The sequence below is a fragment of the Paramacrobiotus metropolitanus genome, unplaced genomic scaffold, assembly GCF_019649055.1.
Source record: "Paramacrobiotus metropolitanus isolate TYO unplaced genomic scaffold, Prichtersi_v1.0 Parri_scaffold0000032, whole genome shotgun sequence".
NCBI lineage: Eukaryota > Metazoa > Tardigrada > Eutardigrada > Parachela > Macrobiotidae > Paramacrobiotus > Paramacrobiotus metropolitanus.
The window spans coordinates 369,196-392,114 of NW_026570252.1; the positions used below are offsets into that span (position 1 = coordinate 369,196).

The window sequence follows — 22,919 nt, forward strand, 5'->3', positions numbered from 1 at the left end:
CGCCGCCGCCGCCGCCGGACGGCATGGTAGGCTGACAGAATCATGTGCAGCGCTCACACCGGTCAGCCGGAATCCCTGCAAACTAGTGCAAAGTTGAACTTCCCTCACAAGTGAAGTTCAAGTTCTTCTCTCACAAGTATCGACCGACGGATGCGCAATGTTCGCGTGGCAGAGGGGAATACGTTTGGCTAGGAATGTCACATGTGTCGACACCGTTGCCGCCTCCCATATCAAATCTACATCAGTTACTGCGGGGTAGGCCGTCATTCAGGCAGAAAAAAAGAAGACCAGGTCGTACTCCTACTCATGCGGTCGTTACATTTTCGCACCCATCGCTTTTGAGACAATGGGCCCGTGGGGACCGTCGGCCATCGCCATCATCAAAGAACTGGGAAAGCGTTAACGGACTCATCCAGATGAAGCCCGCTCACAAACTGCTCCCTCATTCAGTTGTGCAGCTGGACATAGCCGCAAATCAGGCTCAAATGCAAAATAAAATTTACTTCTCAGTGCACACGGCTACACGTTATATCCATTGGGAAAGGGCATCGGGATGGTCGGTGCTAGTCGGCAAAGATCTCGCTGTAACGCGTGACTGGCGGCAGCAGCATGACGCGCTGTGATGAGGACTGTAGGCAAGGCCGTACGTGTAAAGAGAAAACCGGCACACATTCAGCGACAAAGTTTTTCAAGAATTTCCAACACTTTGTGCCGTGGTGCAATGGTGCTGCCTTCCGGTTCTTACGACGTAGCCGGGGTTCAGTTCCTAGATTCCCCCATCGGTGCATTTTCGGATGTTTCTCGCCTTCCTTCGGATGGCACCCCGCTTGCTGCCGGGTGGGAGGGTGGGGCACTGCACGGATTCCCCGAAACGCATAGTGACGTCGAGGACCACGACTCGAGGATGTTTTTCATGCGGCAAAAGTTGTAGGCCTGCCCCGGGACGTCCTCCTCGGGCACTGGCACCGGCTGTCTCGCCCGGTAGATGATACCAGGATACGCTCCGCCAGTCTAAACGCTGCAGCTGAACGGGTGCTCCACGCTCTCCGTCACGACATCGGTCGGGGGCCAGTTTGCGATACAAAAAGTCCGGTCGTCCATTCGGTTATTTGGCTTCGCCTCCGCCAGCATATCGGTTCACCACGGGAGGAGAGTAATTCCTCTTGGACATTGCGAAGCGCTTTAAAACCGTGTTGGTTTCGTTTTGCGCAAATGCCTAGTGGATTATTCAAGCCACACCCGGTGCTCGTAATTGTCAAATGCACCATGGATCGTAATTGTCAAATAACGGTCGTTCTATGAAACCGCGGTGTTATGAAGTTGCGAAGTTGGCAACTATTGCACTGGTTGACAGCGAAATAAGTTCTTTATGGCTTTTGGCAAGTTAGGCAAACTCGCGTGGTAGATGATGGGGTTAAACATGCAGCTCAGATACTGCAGACAGGTAGCCGCTATATAAAGATTATCGTTCCAATAATCAGCAAATTCCACTGATAGATAGTAGATCGTCGGCGGAACGAAGCAGACGAGGTCACAAATGGCCAACAGCGCAAACAATCGGTATTTTTTAGCGTCTTCTATCCTTCGCCTGCTGCGTCGTTTATCTGGCATGCCGACGCTAGACAAACTTATTTCCATTGACCCGGATTCCACCGTACTTGCCGGTTGCGTTCCACCTGACCATAATAACAAGGTAATAACAAGGTAATAACAATAATATTATGTATATTATTATATTATATAAAAACACAGTATTTTTGTAGCAGAAATGGTTTTGTTACAAGCTGTTTACGTTTTCCCTTGTTCTCCGGGTTAATTGTGTTGGCTTTGGAAATACGGATAATATACGTATAACTACGGTCTACGGGAGGCAAGAGGAAAAGGAAATTCCGTAACGGCCATGGGTTTATTCATTTGGGCGCGATGTTGTGCACCGGATCTTCTACGTTCTCTCATTCATGGCAAACAAACAGTGAACACAAAACAGCAGTACCACAAACTGTACAAGTTTACGCGATACAAGAACAAATCATATTCTTTCACATGCCCAAGCAACCCAAAAGGGAGCACCACCAGCAACTTTAATCATAAGAGCGAAAAAAAAATACCATTTATCTTCACATTCAGTTCTTTTCACGAATTTAATTTAATTTTCTTGCACTTGCTGGAACTGACCATAAAGAATTGCATTCAATCATTTCATCAATTACATTCAATTATTTTCAAATTCTGAAACTTTGTTGGAGATGATCACAATTTACAAATAGGTACATTCCGCCATTTTTTGGAAATTAACCTTTCCTTTCAACATTCGTTGGAACTGACCATGATCAACAACCGCTGCACCACCATTATCAAAATACCTTTACATCGAACAATTTTCACAACTTTAGCCTTTAATTATTGCGTCTTGGCTGGAACTGACCATTACATTAATGACCTTACATTTAACCATCATACTCAACCGTTTTCACTAACCATTCAATAATCAATTTCAATTACCATTTCATTTCCATTCAACCCTTCAACAATCAAAACATTTAATTTTACAAACTTTACCATCACTTAATAAATTGTGACACAATTTAACATTTTAACCAACAGCGCCATTCATGCCGAAATTCATTTGTTACTGATTAGCACAACCAATTCAAATATCACGCTGAACAACAACAATTAAAAGGTAGCAGTATCAGGCGCCGTTGCGCCCGCCCCGTTTGCTGTTTTTCTGGTTACGCTGACACTCGTGCCAGTTGTGACCTTTCTCGTAACAGGAGCCGCACACGTGAGAGTACCAACATTCTACTTCTTCACGCTGGCACTGCCCTTCATTATACGCCCAACAGCTGAGCTTTTTCGGCCCGTCGCCAGCATAATTATTTCCCCGACCATTGTACGATCCACGACCGTACCCGCGAGAGCGACCATCATGACCACCACGAAAACCTTCGCTCACAGCGTGGGCGTCGACTGGCAACAGTGAACCAGCGTGAAAACACTGATGAATTAAACTTCCACACGCATTAAAATCATTCAGTGAGCAACCAAACCGCTCGGCATATTGCCGGAAACCAGCATCAAATTTCAAGATCGCTTTTGGGTCATAACCGGGAGCCTTACTGGATAAGAACTCAACGTACTCGGCATATTCGCACAACGTTTCTGCGTGACTCGGCATTCTACTCAACTGCTTAATCAACATAAGCGACCCATTCATAAATTCTGCGTATGTTAACTCTAAGGCGCCAACTGGTTTCTTCTTCTCTGCTTGCGCACGGGAATACACCACCTCGTGTGGTCGTGGCAAATTTCTTGCCAACTTCGGTAACGAGTCACCTTTCAAATTAAAAACTTCTCTTAGGCCGAACTCACCACTGCGGAAATTCTCGATCAGTGGAATAGGACTGGGGCTGCCACGTGGAAGGTCAACCGGATCCGGCATGACCCTTCGGTCGAATTCTGACGCGGATGCGGGCTTGCTGACCTTCTTGCACGGTGCAGGTGGAACAATAATCACTGACTCTTCACTTCGGCTATCCATGATGTAGGTCCAAATATCTTTGCGGTCGCACAGCGGGATGGCATTCAGCGGAGTCGTCCAAAGGTCATCTTTGGACAGGAAAAGGACTTTCTCAATGGTAACGAAACGCTCCTTCTTCAAAATGGCAACAGTGTTTTCACACAATCCCAATGATTTAGCCAAATCATCAACCGTATTACCCGACACATTCAGCTGTGAATTACTCTTACCACCGTGGCCAGCACATTCAGGCTGGTGATCAAGCATACGCTTAACGAGTTCGGCTTTGTTGCCGGTAACCGTGAGCTCGTGCTCTCTTAGCATGACCTTTAATTCTTCACATGTCATAACTTCAAGTTCTTCCTGCGTTTTACTCATTTTACCGAAAATTTAAAAGCCAAATTAAGAACGACACAAAATAATTTACAAACTGATAGTGGTTGTATGCATGCAATTTACTTAAATAGTCTCTTGCTTCGTCCTGCTCCAAGTCCAGCATCCGTCTTCACTCCATTCATGCACTCATAGCAGGACGACCCTTTGACCTCGTTATACTCAGATTCTCTTTGGAGAATCTTTCTCATAAAGATGAACATATGGCATACTTCGCTTGGCCCATTATTTTAATCAGTACCGCTTTAGGGATCAATAATTTAATGACTTTTACTGCATAGATGCAGTGCTGCTGGTCTTACTGGATAGATTGCATCGCTGATAAGCTTCATAGGCTGCATAGACTGAATGGTAATGCATAGATTGCATTTCAGTCAGCCATGGTTGTCATGGGTACGATATGCGTGATGGGTACAATCCCCGAATATCGTATAGCATCGAAGAAGTGTTTTTATTATAAAATATATATAGGGGGAAAAATGTGTCTAGCCGAACCAGTCCCTTGTACTTCTGATGTAAGCCAGCTGGTGGTTTACGTTGTGGCTTGACAGTGTTTTATGTAAAGCGCTGCTATTTAGATTGCAGGTACTGATAACAGGTAAGCGGCACTCGTACAGGCTTGTATATTAAGACGTACCTGCCGAAGAATGCGGTTGTCTAGCGCACAGACCTAAGTAACTTCAAGTTTATATTTTCCATGGATAAAACATGGATCACTTGAAACGATTTTGAGGTTTGAACAGACATAAACTGTCCAGGCGGAGAAATGCAGTGGCCGGACGAACAGAATAAAAACTTAGCAAAGCGGTTGCAAAACATACGTATGATTGCTCTTACGGAGCCTCGCAATGGAGTGTTACGGGCTTATTGTACGAGTCGAAAACGTTTTATTGACGCTCAGGGCTTCGCAAATACGATTCCGCCGAAAATGGCTACCCATCGCATCCCGTGGTTGCACCAGAAGCGTGTAAGCGAGGTTACCCCCCAATTCAAAGGTGCTCGCAGTTACTCGGCAAAGGTCACCCAGGCTTGGCCGAAATCGGCTGATGTATGGTATCTTCCGCAAGAGCATTGAATGATTGATAGCTCAGAATTATCGCTGTTGAACAACGACGTCATCAGAATTTGTAAGAAATTTCAAACAGGAAGGCTGCTACCACGTTGGATGGGTCGAGCCGCTTTTTTCCACTGGTCTACTCTGATCTTGACCTCACTATTATTCGGAAAACGGTCTCAGCATAGAATCTCCAAGTGAAAAAGATGTCGGATACACACGGCAACTAAGAAAAAATTAAACAAGGAAGTATGTTATGACGGCTGCCCTGTGCCGATTTTTTGAAAAAACTGCCCCAACTTGGCTGAGCAGGGCTGTAGCTATGATTAATTTAGTTTATAACTTTATCGCAACCCGGGTAGTCTGTTTACCGCAAATTTTTTTCTGGATTTTTTCTTCTGGAAACTGACAACACAAATTTTTTCCACAGTTATTACTAACTCTTTTACTGTTCCTTTAAAAGCAGAAAGGGACGACTCTTTTCCTTCTTGATTTGCACTATAAGAAGGACACATTCTGAACATAAAAACGTTTTGTGCTTCTTGAAGTTGGAACGGGGTGAATGGTAAAAATAGTGCAATGTTGCTAGGAAATCAGAAGACAAGCTGCCGGACACCGCCAAAAGTCTTTTTGCGAATATCTCCAGCCTAGTTGATCAGAATTGAGTCTAAATTTTTCATTAATTAGTTTGTGAATGGCATCATTTGCAATAAGGGCGAAAAAGGTTAAATCTGTTTGCGGGGGAGGATAAAAAATAAGGAAAAATACTTTTGAAATGCCCTTTGTATCCACATTGCAGGACAAGAGATACAGCGCACGAGGATCATCTCCATTTTAAGCACGCCTCTTAATTGTAGTTACGTTTGCAACTGCAGTCTGCAGATAACTCGAATCTGTTTACTGCAGGTCTCATAAAATAAATGAGGAAAGTATTTCAAATTTAAATGATTGTTTAGCAAAGTGTTTTAATTCTTTTTAATCACAAGTTGCAACTGATGTTCGCGCACAATCACAGCTTCTTTTTCGCGCAGAGACTGGATTCCCGGAAGGCGGTTTTGTTGAAAAGCAGGTCCTTTATTACAGATATTATATCTTACAGTATCTGATATTATATCTGTAATAACGGATCTGGTTTTCAATAAAAGATACGTATTATAATATTTTCGTGCATTTCGTTCGGTCGGCCAGCTGACCAAATCGCGCTTGGCAATCGAAGGTTGCATCTATAAAAAATAAATAAAGCTTGCCGAATTATTTTTTTCACCGCATCGTACGTACTGTACCATGTTTCTGCCATGTGTCTTGTATTAGGACTGTAATTTCGAATTAATTTGCATTGTGCCGACGCAGCGCACGGCGTCTGCATAGTTCATAGCACAAAACGTCTAAACTGCACGTACAATTCAACACACCTAAGCTAAAACCATCGAAGTGTACTTCTATCCGTAAAAGGGAAAAGTCACGAGAAAATTGAACCGATAAACTGCGCACATATTATATAAGTACAATCTGTACACCCACAAAGAATATAGACTAGCGCATAGCTCACCTTCAGCACAAGATTTGATTTTTTCTCTGTTTCCGGGTAAGAGAATAGATGCTTGGTTGAATGCTGTTGTTTTGACGATTTTTTTCAATGTTGGCTTCCGGGGGACTGTCAGTTGCAGGTGACTCGATGTTGGGACCAGATACTGAGCTGGGTCCAAACTATTTTACAGTTCAACCAAGGACAACAAGTTACTGGTTAAACTGTAAGTTAGTTTGGTCCCGATCTATGTATTACATTCTCCTTCCACACGTCTGGAATCGGAAAAGTAAGGAAAAAGGAAGGGGAACACAGAGTTATATTAGGACGAGGAAAATTTCTAAAAGGTCACGTGAGCAGTTGAACCGAACGTTTTACTCTACTTACCGAATCGCCACTTTTCTCAGCGATAACGGTGGATGGTGCTGATCACGAAAAAGACGCTAAGTAGCTCATCATCGCAGTAGAGTGACACACAAGTATCATGTCAAAGTATGCAAAGCTAAAAATAAACTTTGAACAAACGAAATGCCAAAAATTGTAAACGCTTTTAGATCCCAAGGCCATGTAGTTACCACAGGAGACCTTGAGGTAAAAATAATTGCTTTCCTGGATTCGAACGGCAGGTATTTTTCGGCCATATGTTCTCCATTAAGTATTACGAGTACTTTCGTAGTACAAAACATAAACACATACTTCCCCGGAATTCTGCCACCAGACATATTTTTTCACTAATGTTACCGGTATGTACTTGAGATGAGTGCCCAGACGTATACTCAGCATAACAAGAAGTCTGATGAAAGCAGTTTGTTTCAAGTGCTTTTCCATGTAGTCCGCATATACTGGGTATGAGATAGGGCGGCGGCATATTCAGACGGCTGCGGAAACACCTCGCGTAAGTACCTACAAGAAATCCAGTAAAATGCACGGCAGCGTTTTCCTGTAAAACGAAATACGCATTTCATGTTAACGTATATGATACGGATACATTAAGCAATAATCATAATGCATGTAGTAATGATGTTGAATATGTTCGTGCAACGGAGCGGCGCCTCTCACAAATTAATGGAAGGCGAAGTGGAAACAAAAACGATTTTAAAGGACGAAATAATAACACCAGTAACTAAGTGACCAATAAAATTTATTTATGCGCGCCACAAAATTCGAAAGTGAGCAGTAAAGCAAAAGATAAGTGTTATCCATATGGCTGCACAGGTGCGCAGATCTTGACGATTAAATTGATTTTCATTTGAAAAATCGTTATCCTTACCGGTACATAGCACTATCTTTATCTAAATAACAAGTAACAAAGCATAAAAAGAATTTGCCGCGAATTTAGCTACATTTAAATGCATTTAATCATGATAAAAACACATTTTGCTGGTCCGCGGTTGCAAAAGGTTACATCTGGTTTGCCATATGTTTGGTTCGGCTCGTACAGCGGAAGCGCGTTCACTTTTATATCGCACAATGAATTTATTATGAAATAAATTTCACAAACTATTAAAGGGTTTTCTATAGTTTTATGACTTTTATCGGATCAGAAACACAACTGCGCTTCCAACTAAACCGTACGGTATGAATCTGTGTTTTAGTCGTAACAGTATTGCAACCATCGTTTCACAGAAATGATGAAATAAGTAGGTTCTTCAAAATGACTGCTCTTCCGAAAATCAAAAACAGGGATTAGAAGATGTCGACTACTCAAAAATCCAAATGATTGATGGTTTGTTATGATTTATTAATCGACTATTATGACTTTTTTATTATGATAATTACGATTATTATGATTCAATAATTTTATCCATCTGTTCAGATTGAAGCTATGCCTCACGGCACGCGGGCTGTGTGACTGAGTTTGTCGTATCATATTACGGAAACAAGTGAAAACCCTTTTTTCTCCACCCTGTTTTACATTCTTACCATATTTTGCCCAAATTCATCGCACCCCGCGGTTTCAGTTAAGATGCCTGAAAAATCTAAGAATTCCAATAAACCAAAGAACGCCCCTCGACGAATAAAAATTCGATTACGAGCTCGTTTCCGGTGGGCGTAGTTTCGCTTATAGGTCTAGCTACGTTCGGAAGCGCTACCCACACACAGTGTTGAGGCGTTCTTGAGCGTGGTTACCGGCGTTACCTCACACGAAAATCGAGCTTACGCCAAAATTTCGACTTGGCGCATAATAGATAGGTGGTATGCGGCATAACATGCCGGTTACTATGCGGCTGACTATGCCGCAACCTAGTTGTTTTTGTAATTCCCATTGGCTTGCAAACAAGCGGGCTGCTGTGTACAGCCCACTTGAACGTCTGTACATACAGTCTAGTACACTCACATTCAGTCCCGTAGCAACCAGTACTGTAAACCCAACGTCTGCACTCTGCAGCTGCAGTCTACTTTAAGACGTCGAACTTTAAATTTTCAAATTCAAAAACCCACAGAATATAGTTCTTGACGTTTTTTTTGCTTGTGTCGTTTCGTAATGTTTTGGAATATGATTGCCTGTGGTTTGCTGTGATTGTTCGGGAATCCCTGTCATGATCAGTTCGTCATTGATAATCTTGAGGAACTTGGAATTCCAACGCACAAGCGTCAGTAACAATACGGGATCGCGGTCATTTGGAGGTTTGCTGTTTGGCTATAAACTCCTACGATAATAATTATCTGGCAACTTCCACGACCAAGAAAGCACGTTTTTCGAAAGGATGCGTCAGTTCCTTTTTAGGTAAATTTTTCTGGTAATAATTCTTTTATCCTGCGGGAATTCCTACCATAATTTGCTTAAGTATTGTCTAAATACTGGTTTAACATCACAAAAGTAAAGTCATACAAATGCAATTTTGATACAATTCTGTTTGAATGAAAACCTATGCGCATATATGAATTTTGTTATTCAGCAGTTGTATTTTATTGTCTTTACAGGAAATCCGGGAATTTCCATCATTACATTTGCAGTTAAATCTGGGAAGGCCGCTTCTGCTGAATAAAATTATAAACGGTAAGTTGCATCTGTATGCAAAATAAAACAAATCTAAAACTGACAGGCGCTGGTGTAAAAATGTTGTTTGAATACGGAATAAGATTTCCAGTGTAGTGAGTATGCCCTGCTTGTGCCTTGTAGGTAGCCGGGCGTCTGGAATTCCCGATTGGGACCATTTTGGATTTTAATCAAAGCATCGAAGACTACTTCTAGTTTGATGTTTTAATTAGGATACTTATTTCCAGACTCTGAATGTTCATGTCAGCTTATGACTGTTGTTCGTTGTGCTTAATTTTATTCGCTGAATTGGTTTAGTCTCCAGTCTCGCTTGAATTGATATTTTTTTCGGGAATTCCTGTTTGAAATACTGCGACCGTCGTACCTCAGTACTGGAAACGTGAATAAAATTACGGTATAAAACTGTAAAGCAGTAATGAGTAATGTAATCCAACTGTTCCTAATAAATCAATGCCTTTATGCAACGTCATAATTTAAACGGGTGGGAGGAAAATTTGTTATGAAACCAGCAAATCGCAGAGAGCATATAAACGGCACCATCATAAATTGTGCCAATGGGAGCAGCTGTGCTGCCCAATAGCAATAGCATGAGCTCGTCCAATAGGAACGAGAAAAGCAGTAAGAGGTTGGCTCGTAAGCATTAGCCAATAGAATTCGCTTTAAAGCGACTCACACGGCATACCAACTCTAGGTAGCCTATTCAAAAGTTAATGGCCTCAAAACGTGGATGCGGCATACCACTTACCAGTACTCACCGCAAAGTATGCCGCAGTCGTTTTTTCGTATGAGTACCACAATGTCATAAGACCTGGGTTAAACGATGTTAAGAATGATGTGTGAAAGATTGCTGAGTGAAAGATTAGACGCTCGTTACAGTCATAATAATTATGTATTGACAGTATTATAAACTTGTACTATTTGGTATTTACATTCCTGATAGGTTACAGCCAACGAAAGCTTGTAACAGTGAAGTACAGTACAACAGGCAACAACAAATTCGCCCCCATGGCGCTGTGTATGTACAGGTTCATAATAATTATTATTTCTTGGTGTACTCGTACTAAAACACAAGCTCGGAAGTCGTACAACTACCGCTACTGAAACAGCGATCGGAGAAAAACAGCCGGTTGTTCTCGCAACCGGCATTTCGTAACACCGATCAGCACCGAGTTCTTGTTGTGTACAGTACGTTTGGCACAGTACTTTAGTCAGCCAGATAAAGATAGTCAAAGATCGAAGTTGTGCTTCGGATAAAACACCGCTTAAAGTGCTGTGCTGACCCGACTTAGCCATGTTTACTGCCGATAAACGTGTTTCTAACGGCATCAAGGAAATTCTATGCTGCATCGTAATATTATGGAGCTGCCTGATGGATCATGGCTCACAGTTTGTTCATGCTCTTGATTTGGATATTGGTAAAATCGTCTCCCAACAATTGCCAGCATCCATGTACATGTTGCCAGTCTAATAAAATTTAATCGACACAAGGCATTACAGTACTACGAATAGATCGGTGCCTTTTGATCATCGATTTAGTACCCAACATAATTTTATCGATACACAACAAAAAGCGCAGTTTTCTAAGGAGTGCGAGACGATGATGTGTGTGGAAATTTTGATCCTATTGCATTTTGTATCGGTGTCGTACGGAGACAACTATCCGCTGTTCGTTACTCGGCCGGAAGTACGGGCCAATCCACACGGGGGGATAACCGACATTACTGGCAATCTGGAGACACTAATACTCGATATTGCCAAGGATATGAGGTAGTGTGCTTTAGGTAAGCACTTCTCCCGATTCTACGAGTACTTTCACGGTACATACTGCAAATTTGCTACCGTGTATGATGCCAGTTAGTTACATCCTTCAACAAGCTAGCGTGATTATCTAGCACTCGTTTCCGTTGAGCGTGGCGCAGCTTTTTGCGATATACTGATAACCCGTATTACGTATATTTAGCGTAATAAATAATATAGTTATATTGTTATTATACGTATATATATTAAGATATAATATTCAGCGTAAATGCTGAATTAAACGCCTTGGATTTTTGTTCGATCAAAAGTTTCTCGAAGAGGCGTTTTAAGCCACAAAGGGCGTTAATTTCGAGGGTAGTTGTATTCTGAGTTTACGGTAACTAGCATTAAATATCCGCATGTTTCTTTCTTCTTGCCTTGGACTTCAGAAGATATCCAATGGATTCATACAGCATTGCGCCCTTTTTATCGGGCACACCTCTTTTTCTTCGAGGTTTAGGTACCAGTGTGCAGCTGGTGTTTCAGTTACTATCGAATCAAATACCAAAATTGGTTGCAATAAATAAATAACCGACTCATGGTTATTCTTTCAGAACTGAGATCCCAGATGAGCTAGTAAACCAGACGGTATCGAAGCCGCCGCTTTACTCGCCATCCTCCGAAGCACCCCAGCGGACCGCACTCCCGACTAATCCCAACCACACAGCCGCCCTTGAAACTCACGGTGATCAGAGGAGTTTTCTAGATAGAACAGGTTTCTGGCCGACTGTCCGGAAACAAAGCAACTGGGCTTCATTCTGTATGGGCTCTTTACTGGGATTCTTCGTAGGGATTACGCCCTTTGTGCTGGGTGAATTTTGACCAGTAAACTTTGATTGTGACTGCCAAAAGTCTGACCCTGACCACCAAAGCTAAATCTAGTTGACCCGCGAAACTGCAAGAAAAAGACACCTAAAATACTCGTAACAAACATATCAAATACCTGAGAAGTTCAAGGAATCTAAAAAATGTAAAACGTGTATCAATAAAAAACACCTGAGAAGAAATCTGAAAATTCCACGAAGCCTATGAAATCCAATAAACCTAATGAAAAATTAACCGGCGACGTTTTTCAATGGTGTGGCGTAATTTTAACACGATGGGATACGTTGTGAAAAAATTATGGAAGGCATTACTCGTCGCAGATAATCCAGCAATGAATCAATCCTGTAGTTGATTACCCTTCCACAAACGGTTTGTTCGGTCTCCTAGAATCGTCTTAGGTTGTTCGAGTGTTAGGAAACCTAAGACTATCACAAAGAGGCAGTTCTTTGTTTAACACCCACCTCTCTACAAGTACCGTAGAAGTACGTGTATAGCTTGCGCCAGGTTAAGTATACTCTTGGTTCCAGTGATAATTAGAATAAACCACTTTCTAACTAAACCATCCAACCACCACCACCACAGTTCTCATACCAGCGTTTCGAAAGCTGACCTGGTTCTTACCCGTTGCCGAAAGGGTTTCCATCTAGTTACAATTACCAACAAAACCGGCATGTGTTGCTCCACCCTGTGATTCACGAAAAATTGTAAATAAAATGTCTAAATAATCGAATAAAAAAAAGTCAAAGCAGCTAAAAAATTGTTTGGTGCACAGTTCATCCAGCGTATGCACCATGCCAACAGGCAACAGATACTATTTTTAATAAATGCGCATGTCGTTCTCTTAGAAAGCCCTGTTAAAAAAATTTGAAAACGTCGTACCGGAAAAAAGGTTTGACGAAATTGTAGGGTCGCAAGCCGGGTCACAATGCAGTTTGACATAATTTAAACTGTTACGATTTCTAACGAGATTTTTCGGTTTACAGTACTAATACGTTTTGCTATTTTGGATCGCTAACAAAATTATCTATTACATGAATCTAAACAGTTTGCAGTGCGACTAGTAGTTCTCAAGAAGCGAACCAAAAGCGGAAACCGGCATTCTAACGGCCCATCCGTTACTGTGGCTTTTATGCCAGAAATTGCCCAGAATGTATTATGCGGGAATTTGATTATGCCGAAATTGTTCTATGCACAATCATAATCTCGAAATTTCTGCAGTTTTGCACATGCGCTGAAAGTTTCGCTCTAGATCTCGTGCACTCCAAAATGCTTTTTTTGACATTAATTTATGACTATGTGTAGCCAGATAATTTGTATATTATAATGGCGTGAAAATCGTTTGGCGCATAATACCCGGTTGGCCTGTTATTGTTATCGTACTTCGGGACGATAACAATAACGCTTTGAGTACGGGAATAAGATGCCCTAATACCGTACTCAAAGCGTGTACATACGAGTACATACACTTCTGATGCTCCTCAGATATATACGTACATACATAGATATAGGGGGAAATCGATTGCATATTATACATCTTCCCTGTACTGCTCCAGTCATCTGTATGGATTGTCACGTCATGGGTAAACAGGGGTTTTTAAAAGCGCTACATTTATACCTGCGCATTGATTGGTACAAGTCGCTTTAGCAAGCGTATCTCGAAATGCGTATGAGTGATTACCTTCAGACTGCCCTGTATTCCTTAAAAATCTCTTTCCTGTTTTTTAAATGGAGATTTCACAAAGATTTCATAGCTAAACGTTATAGAAAACGAATTTTGTGAACTTCCGGCGCGTGACGCAGGAGACACCGCCCGGTGCGGCAGCGTGATTTGGCGGCATTTGGCTCACATTTTGAGAGCTGTCGAAATCTTCCATCCTTTTGATTTTCAATTTTCGGGCGAAAAAGTGGCTTCTTCTGCGCAACTTCGGTTGCAAAATGAAGAATAAATTACGGGAATCATTTTAAGTGGTAAATGTGCCGTTTTGAACCAGATTTGTGCACACTCAAACGATTCTGCCTGCGCAACACACAACAAAATGCAAATTCTACTGTCACTGCACTGACTGCAGCACTTTGTTGATTATCAGTTTATCACTACCGTCTCACACGGTACTTGTACCTGCATCAATGTGCAGGTACAAGTATAAATGCAGCGCTTTAAAAACTCCTGTTAAGCCATAACGTAGCAGTCCATACGGATGACTGGAGCAGTACAGGGAAGGTGTATAGTATGCAATCGATTTCCCCCTATAGAAGTACTCTGTATATAATTAGACACATACATCACATGTACATACATATACATCTCAGATTATGGCACCGCGACATTTCGCCGCGGACATTTCATCGTGGGACAATTCGCCGTGGACATTTCGTTTCACGCACAACTCGACGTGAGACATTACGCTTTGGGACTTTTGGTTTAACGGAAAAAGGTCGCAAGGACATTTTGTTTGGGGAACTGGCCGTTGGGACATTCCGACGTACGGACAATACGTTTTGGGAAAAATCGTTTTGAGACAACTAGCCGCGGTACATTTCGTCGCAGTTTCTGCAAGAAATACGTACATCAAAACAAATTCGGATTCTAGGTAAGCTGAAATTATCATAAATCAGTTAGGCGTTATTTACAGAGATCAGCAACAGATTAAGCGCACAATAATCGTAATCCGTACGCAGTTAATGTACAATTAATAGCGAATTTCTAGCTATGGAATTAGAATCGAAATAACACGAAGCGAAAAATCAAAAATTACAAGGCGTTAGCATTATGTTGTCCAACAGTCCAACTAACCTTCCTTCAACATATCCTTTCCATTTAAAGAATTATTTCACGCTAGCACTAATAAAACTGTTGTACATACAAACAAAACACTACAAAACTACACAAAACTAATCACCAAACCAGGCTGAAACAATTAACTAATGCTAGGGCCACACTTCAAGTGCGAAGGCCTTCGCACAGTGCGAAAACGAAAAGTGCTATTAAGGGAAGTGGCCCGGTACATGGTACCAAATTCGTGTACAAGCACGAAATCTTTCACTTTCGCGCACTCCCAAACCCTTTTTTCTCTTGTTTTATGACAATCTGTAGTCAAATGATTTGTATACACAGGCCTGAAAACCGTTTGCGCGCGCAACATCCGGTTCGCGAGTTACGGCTGTTAGAAAATTCCAAAAAGTTTAAATGCATTCAGGTGTACCAAAAGTCTCATTATGGACCGATCTCTTTCAGATTTTGCACGTAAATGCACATAACCACGAAGAACGTTTTTACCCCGATCCACTGTTCTAGCATGTTTTTCAAATTTTAAAATGAATTTCAAAAATTTTAAAATTCATTTTAAAATTTGAAAAAAATCGTGGAAGTCTGGATCGGTGTAAAAACGATCTTCATGGCCATCGGTCCATAATGAGACTTTTGGTACACCTGAAAGCATTTAAACTTTTGGGAATTTCCTAACAGCCATAACTCGCGAACCCGATGTTGCGCGCGCAAACGGGTTTCAGGCCTGTGTATACAAATCATTTGACTACAGATTGTCATAAAACAAGAGAAAAAAGGGTTTAGGAGTGCGCGAAAGTGAAAGATTTCGTGCATGTACACGAATTTGGTACCATGTACCGGGCCACTTCCCTTAACTGTGAGCGCAAAATGTTCTAAGAGAGCCTTCGCATCGAACAAAAAGTGTGAGCGCCTTTCAAACTTTTTTCTTAAAACGATTGCGAAGAGCGTCGTCGCACTGTTTTTAGTGGGAGGAGATTTTCTTCCTCCTTCGCACAAGTGCGAAGGCTAGCACTAACACGTGTAATCTTTGTAGTATTCGATAATGTGACAGGTCATCCGCCTCAGTTCAATTTAATTACGTAAGTCTTCTGGCATTCATGCTTTTCAGGCAACTTGATCATTTTAGCAGTGGAGATTAGCTAAATGTTTCTGCAAAAACAGAAAAAATAACTCCAAAAAATAACGATAGTTTAGTAATGCTTATCCTGAATGCTACAGCAGCTGTAGGTAGATTATCCGCAGCTGAGCGAAGCAGTACCCTGAATCTTAAATTTAATATGGTAATGCACATCATTTTCGATCTAATTGCAGGGATATTGTAAATTTGTTCGCAACAGATTTAAATGTGTAAATAAAATCGAACTGAGACGGCGGTTTGGTTATTGTAATTATTAGCATTATAAGTGTTGTATTGTATTTGCGCTTCTTTGTATTTGCGTATATGTAGATACATACCGTAATACAGTAGATACTCTTCTGATATGTACAGCAAAGCACCACTACCGTAGCATTGCACGCAGTGCCGCTTGGTACTTTGTAATTAAACTGCTATTCGTACAATTAGTGACGCATTTCCGTCACCGGTACCTGCAGGCATTTACCGCTTCCCAGTCGTCTTATTATACCTTCCCGTCGGGTCATCCTAATAAAGCTAATTGTATCCCGGTAATTCCTGTGCGACGAAACTTATTTACTGGCATAGGGTCCAATGAATGCCGCTCGCTCCTTGGCATATTTGTCCCATGCGCTTTGACATTCTTCACTTTACAAGTTACACTCTACTCTGCATTGAAAATTGTTTGGCGGGACTCAACGAGATGTCCCGTGTTATTCTTCCAGAGACCACGAAGGCACATTTACCTTAGCCAACTTGGAATCTCTGATCAGCTATGCGGTTTGTCCATCTGGGGACCGTTTGAATAGTACTGCTGTTTCACCCGATACTGCACAAATGTTTCCCGGTTGGACAGAGCCGGAGACGACGACAGGGAACAGGAAGGTGATGGATTAGAGTCCAGCGACTCCGTATCTTACATACTTCTTACTTTCTTTATTACTGGTAAATTTTTCATCTTAATGAGCTTAGAACCCTGTTGCTGTCCACAGATGTCCAAGCTACTTGACATCAGTTGTCGAAGGTCATTGTTTGAAGCACGCACAAGGTTGTTGTTCTTACAACATCCGACATATTTTTTGAACAATTGCATATCCTGACCATATGAAATTTATACATTTTTTAATGCATAAATTGCATATGCTCTAGATCTGCAATTCATACAGTTTTGCCCGCTTTCCCGTACTATGAATTCGAACTATGGAGAACAATATATACGCACACGATGTAAAATTGATTTTAGATGGTTCTTAATGCATGGACAGAGCGAAATGCAAGGACACCCGTGGGTGGCGGTGCATTTTTTGATAAACCGGTAAACTAAAAATTTGATAAATAAATTCTTAAGTTATCGAGACGCGGCACATCGACACGCTACCAATTGGTAGCGTGTCGATGTGCCGCGTCTCGATAACTGAAAAGGTACTGTACTGTAGGTGAAAAGGTACTCGCTGAAAAGGTACTGTATGCGTAATTCATTGCAATGAATTACGCATACAGTACCTTTTCAGCCAGGGCCTAAGCAGGATCGCAGTGCAGTGGCTTAGTGCTGCACGATGTTTTTAAGTAGATTCATCGCGAAAGTGTTAGCGTAATGATTAAGTTTTTTTGGGAACTTTTGTTGTTGCGCACTTTGAAACTTGTTTTTGCATTGATTTATTATATTTTGTCCCCAAATGATTTGTATACATAGGCAAACATAGGCGGGAAATCCCTTTCCGAGCACAACATCCGATTGGAAAGTTTTAGGGGAATCGAAATTCCAAAAGGTTTAAATGCTTTCAAGTGTGCCAAAAGTCTCATTGTAAACCGATCTTCTTCCAATTTTGCATGTAAACGCGCATACAGATGAAGATCGTTCTTACACCGAACCAGAGTTGCAAAATTTTTAATTTTAAATAAATTTTAAAAAATTTAAAATTCATTTTAAAGTTTTTAGAAAAAGGTCCATTTCGGATTTGGTCTAAAAACGATCATTAAATTAATGTGCCTTTACGTGTATAATTTCAAGAAGATCTGTATATGATGAGACGTTTGGTACACCTGAATGTATTCAAACTTTTTGGAATTTTGATTCACCCATAACTTTCCAACCGGATTTCACGCCTGCATATAAAAAACCTTTGGCTACGAAATACCATAAAGCAACACAAAAAAAGTATTTGGGAGTGCACGACAGTGACAGTTCCCGTGGATGCACAGAAATTTGGTGGTATACACCGGGCCAAATCCCTTAAATAAATAACACATACAATTCAGAATTTTTTTCAAGAACACTAATTACGCACACTTTCACATCAATGCAGTAATGACGGAGCGATTTTTCATCACATCTTATTCTACCAGCAGCGGTAACTGGCATAGGAACAACACTCACTGGTATCCGTTGGTGTACTGTATGTTCTTGCCGCCACCTGAATTACATCGTCACGACTCTCGGGTGCGCTGATTTTTTAACGAACAGTACGTTTGGCAGCAATGATAATGCATAAAAAAATCATTATTACAAGCTGATCAAGAATTCAACGTAAGCCTAGAGAAGTTTAGCCGCACAACCGCCAGCTGACTGACATTTACCTTAGAAATGTACAAAAAAAGTCATGTATACCAACAAACCATTCTTACTAACAAAAACTGATTAAAAATAACCAACATCGTCCCATTAAAAAGTTTACTTATTTCTACTGTACGAGTATGACTAAATTTTACCGAAAATGAAATCAATTCGTATTTGTGGACGTTGCGTTGATAACTTGATTTGCTGCCAGAATTGTATCAGGCTGTCCAGGGCGGCAGCCTGTAACCACAAGCCCATGGTCAAACGTACATGTGTATCCTCTTGGCACTGGGGAGTCACTAGGCTTTCACCGGGTCTGCAGCGCAGGTCTGCCATACCAGTGGAGATTTAGGGGGAATATTGGATGCAGGTTGGGGTTGTGTGTAGGATCGCTGAAATAAAGAAGTCGATGTTTTCGCTCTGTGCCCGTCGGACCGTCGGCCACGCACGACTTTATTAACATTTCGAGTGATAATTATTAAAATGTACGAGTACGTAAATACGTACGATACGTACTACCGCGCAGTCGGCACATACTGAGCGACTGGTTACGTGGCTGCCTACGTGGCTGTGGTGACGCGTTCATGCCTACGAGTAGCGCCTACGGCCTACCGTATATACGATTAACAGGGGAAAACGCAGCATCAAATACGTATTAAACACAAGCTTAAGCACGCGTCGGATATATAAATGACACTAAGTGACTAACAAGTAACAAGTAAATCTTATAATGAGTTTTAAATTGAAATCGTTTGCAAAATCTGGATGACGTATGACGTTTATGCAGTTATTGTTAATATCATTCTGAATATTAAGAAAAATCTGATACTTCGTGGACAACAAAGTCGTATGGGTTTGGAAATCCGAGCTTTTAGACCATGCTGCATGTAATATCAGCGCCCGTGGGTCCACAAAGAAACTCGGCGTACGATAGTCCCTGTTTGTGCTCTGGATGTGGTGCATCACGAAAGGTAAAAAATCTTAAAACTGTAAGCGGAACCGGAATTTCCTTAAATCTATGTCTAGCAGTGTTCTAGCAGTGGAACCGCTTACTGGCTTCGCGCAACGCGAGAAAGTAGCCCTTTACTGTAATTATGTTTTAATTACCGTCAGTATGTTTTAATTTTTATTAAATGAAATTAGAATGTTTACACAAAATTTAGGCATAGAGTTCACCTTGTTCCAAAAAAAACATTTTTTATTATGTTACGGACTCATGTGCGAATTTAATTCGCTTGGACGGGAGGACATTGAGAACCCGAGAACCCAAAAGGCGGTGAAATATTCTGCTGTAGAAAATGCTAGAAAATTTTGTATAAGTAAAATTAAAGTAATTATTGACCAAACTACTCTAGATCAATTTGCCTGTAAAGCAGGGGACTGGGATAAAAAGTACGTACATCAGTTTCTTATTAGGGCGCGAAGCCAACGAGCGATTTCACTTCAAAAAATGGCTAGAAATTCCATAAACAAGTAGAAATAATTTCAGAAAATACATATAATTTCGTGCATCAAAATTTAAATGGTGAGATGTAACGCTACACCATGTGTAAATTTAACAGGAAAGATGAATTTTCGCGCGAAGATAATGTACATTTTCTTGCTAGAAATAAGAAATTCTGTATAAAAATTCAAATTATTACAGGTTTCTTGAAAAAAACTTCTTGGTTTATTAATAAATGGTCAAATATCAAAATAACACTATTTTAGTGAGTACAATACACACATACGTACGTTATTATTAGTTTATTAACCTCATAATTATGTGAGTGTCGTATTATTTTGTGGAATAGTATCATGACTCTATCCTCTATTCCTCTGTGTCGCTCAAAGATTTTAAATTCTTTTATTGAAGCACAATAAAAAGCTAACTGCTTTCGCTCGAAGCTAGCAGTCGGTTCTCTTCAAAAATTGCTAGAAATTCAACAAAAAATAGTAAAATCTTTAGCTGTTTTTGCAAAATCGGTTTACATTTTTAAGCAGTACTTCCCCCTTTACTTGTTTAAAGTACCATCTTCTGCAAAAAATCCCGGGGCTGGCGGGGCACATACCTTAAAGTTCGCCACTGATCTTGCCGGGTACATGTGATCGTTTATTAAGAAACCATGCTTCATAAAATTGTTTAACAAAAGTTTGTAACAATATACCGTTTTTGTCACCTACTCCGAGACATTTTTAATTTTTTCTCAAAGGGACTTTCCAAAAAAATTTTCCCTAATTTGAATCTCTCTTTGGAAATTTTTATTCGCTATATTGTTAGCAACGCCCTTCATTAAGGCACCGAAACAAATAATTACTCCAATTAACTCCAATAAAACAGAAAAAAACTGCGGAGAAAACCATGGACGCTCTTTCGCACTTTTACTCGTGATCTCCACCGACTAATTTTGTAATTTTTCTTAATCGCCTCTCCAATTATTTGAGAAGCTTGAGAAATGGTAACGTTAGAAATTCTTTTTGTCTCTTATAAAAAGATTTTTAAAAAGAATAACGTGCTCAAACCGCTTTGTACTATTTTTTGTATTGCCAGCATTTTTTTCCCAAACTCGATATTTAATGCAGGAATTTGCTTCTTGTCATTTGACTTTCGCTACATGAAAATCTGGATTAATTATATTATTTTTAATCGAATCTCGGAACAACACTCGCGCGACATAATGCACACTCGAACTACTAAGTATAGTAACTTCTAACTCCATCGCAATACGCGGTGGCCGGTGCTACATAAATACTAAAATTAATAGTAGATGAGTATTATGACTACAGACAGCGTGTTCTTTTTGCAGCGTGAGAGAGAATGCTGTACGAGTGCGTTGCAATTTTAATCATATCCCTGACTGTGGCTGGATATTTGGCACACAGCAGCTATTTCTCGTCTTACCCTTTTTTATCGGAACCTCTGGAGCATCCTATAAACGGCACAACCGACTTTGACCAAAATCTGGAAGCCGCAATCGAGAATGCAAGGTAATGTACGCATCAATAAAAGCTTAATATGCTATTTCTTTGCTGTGACGGACGGCTAATATAAATATATGATTACTGTAAAACTCGGTATTAACTCCCTGGGCCTTTATTTTTTCGAGAGCTTCGGGAGGGGGCGCTTAAAACCCTGAGTTAATTTCGGGGGGCGGGGGGCGGGGGCGTTAATGTAATGTGGGCGTTAATGCGTTGATGTAAATTAAATTTACTGCTAGAGTGTAATTTAAAGCTAAACGCTCGCTAATAGTGTATAGGATGCAGTACAACTACACTTATAGTGTCGCAATTTGTCGATTATCACCAATTGCTTTGGTGCTGAGTCAATTTATTTCCTGCTTAGTCAATTTACTCTATAGCGTTTAGAGAACTTTAGTCCGTTTCCGCTCAAACAAGGCTTTCGCATAATTGGTTCGTTCTTGCAGAAATACCATACCTCGACCAACTGAACGAACCGCTCTTCCGATCAATTCCAACCACACCGCCCAACCATTACTGGAGATCGGCAACATTCTGAAGATTGTGACGGATCCGGAGGATTCTGGAGATGGGGAAGGTTCCTGGTTATCTACTCTCGATTCCTGCCTGAAAAGTCTCGTGTGGGTCGCTGCTGGAGCATGTGTACGGGCCATATTCGGGCCATCATTTGTTGATTTTTTAGTTAAACTTGGTGTAGTGAGTGCCGTTGCAGGCGCATTATACTTGCTGTACTACCGCTGCACATTGATTTTAATTTTTGGACGTGGCCTTATGCAATGTGAATGCAATTGCACAGAGCCGGGGAATTCTTATTCTCTGTAGGGTTGTCTACAAGCCGCATTTTTTGTTTCCCCTTTTGGTGAAAAAAAATCAAGAAAGATGAAAATAAACTTTGTGATATTAAACGAGACTGCTGCGGATAAGGTGATCCAATAAGTAGGTTGCGTTTTGCACGGCCGGACGATTAACGGCAAAATTAACGACAGTTTTGGCGTTGTTAATTTAAGGCTCCGGTGATTCGCATAAGAGGTTGCGTTATGCACTAAACAGTTAACAGCGATAGATATTAGCGTGGCGAACTGTTGTGTTTTGACAGTCATTTTTCAATTTTTTGTATCGATACCGAAACGATTTCATATTGCACCGTGAAAGTAACAGAATAAAGATTTTTTGTGGTAGAAAAACATAAGGTTAACACGTGTATGAACGTTTTCACGCAAACACTATTCTAAAGCAGTGTTATCCACTTATTCCATTCTTGAATGCAGGACTTCGTTTCTCAGAGGCCTCAGTACAGTCTCCGTACACTGCTACTCCAATAGTAAACTACTCGAATTACTGTATTTTATTATATGGAATAATTTTTACAATTGTGAAAGTTAAAGTA

General features: G+C 40.9%; 1 protein-coding gene and 1 long non-coding RNA gene across 4 annotated transcripts; both read left to right on the forward strand.

The window, feature by feature from the left end:
- The first annotated feature begins 10,723 nt into the window (after window positions 1-10,723).
- Window positions 10,724-14,596, forward strand: LOC129588956 (uncharacterized). 3 transcript variants are annotated; one of them, XM_055483388.1, is made up of 3 exons: window positions 10,724-11,260; window positions 11,845-11,975; window positions 14,426-14,596. In XM_055483388.1, exons 1-3 carry the CDS (start codon window positions 11,091-11,093, stop codon window positions 14,539-14,541), a joined length of 417 nt encoding a protein of 138 aa, XP_055339363.1. In that variant the 5' UTR covers window positions 10,724-11,090; the 3' UTR covers window positions 14,542-14,596. The 3 variants fall into 3 exon arrangements, 2 of the variants coding, with proteins under 2 accessions (XP_055339363.1, XP_055339362.1); XR_008690551.1 differs by lacking the exon at window positions 14,426-14,596 and having other exon boundaries at window positions 10,724-11,274; window positions 11,845-12,127; XM_055483387.1 differs by lacking the exon at window positions 14,426-14,596 and having other exon boundaries at window positions 11,845-12,127.
- Window positions 14,597-19,237: 4,641 nt separating this feature from the next.
- Window positions 19,238-22,419, forward strand: LOC129588953 (uncharacterized). Its single transcript, XR_008690550.1, has 3 exons — window positions 19,238-19,545; window positions 21,361-21,541; window positions 21,979-22,419. It is a non-coding gene; the product is annotated as an uncharacterized LOC129588953 (long non-coding RNA).
- The last annotated feature ends 500 nt before the right edge of the window (window positions 22,420-22,919 follow it).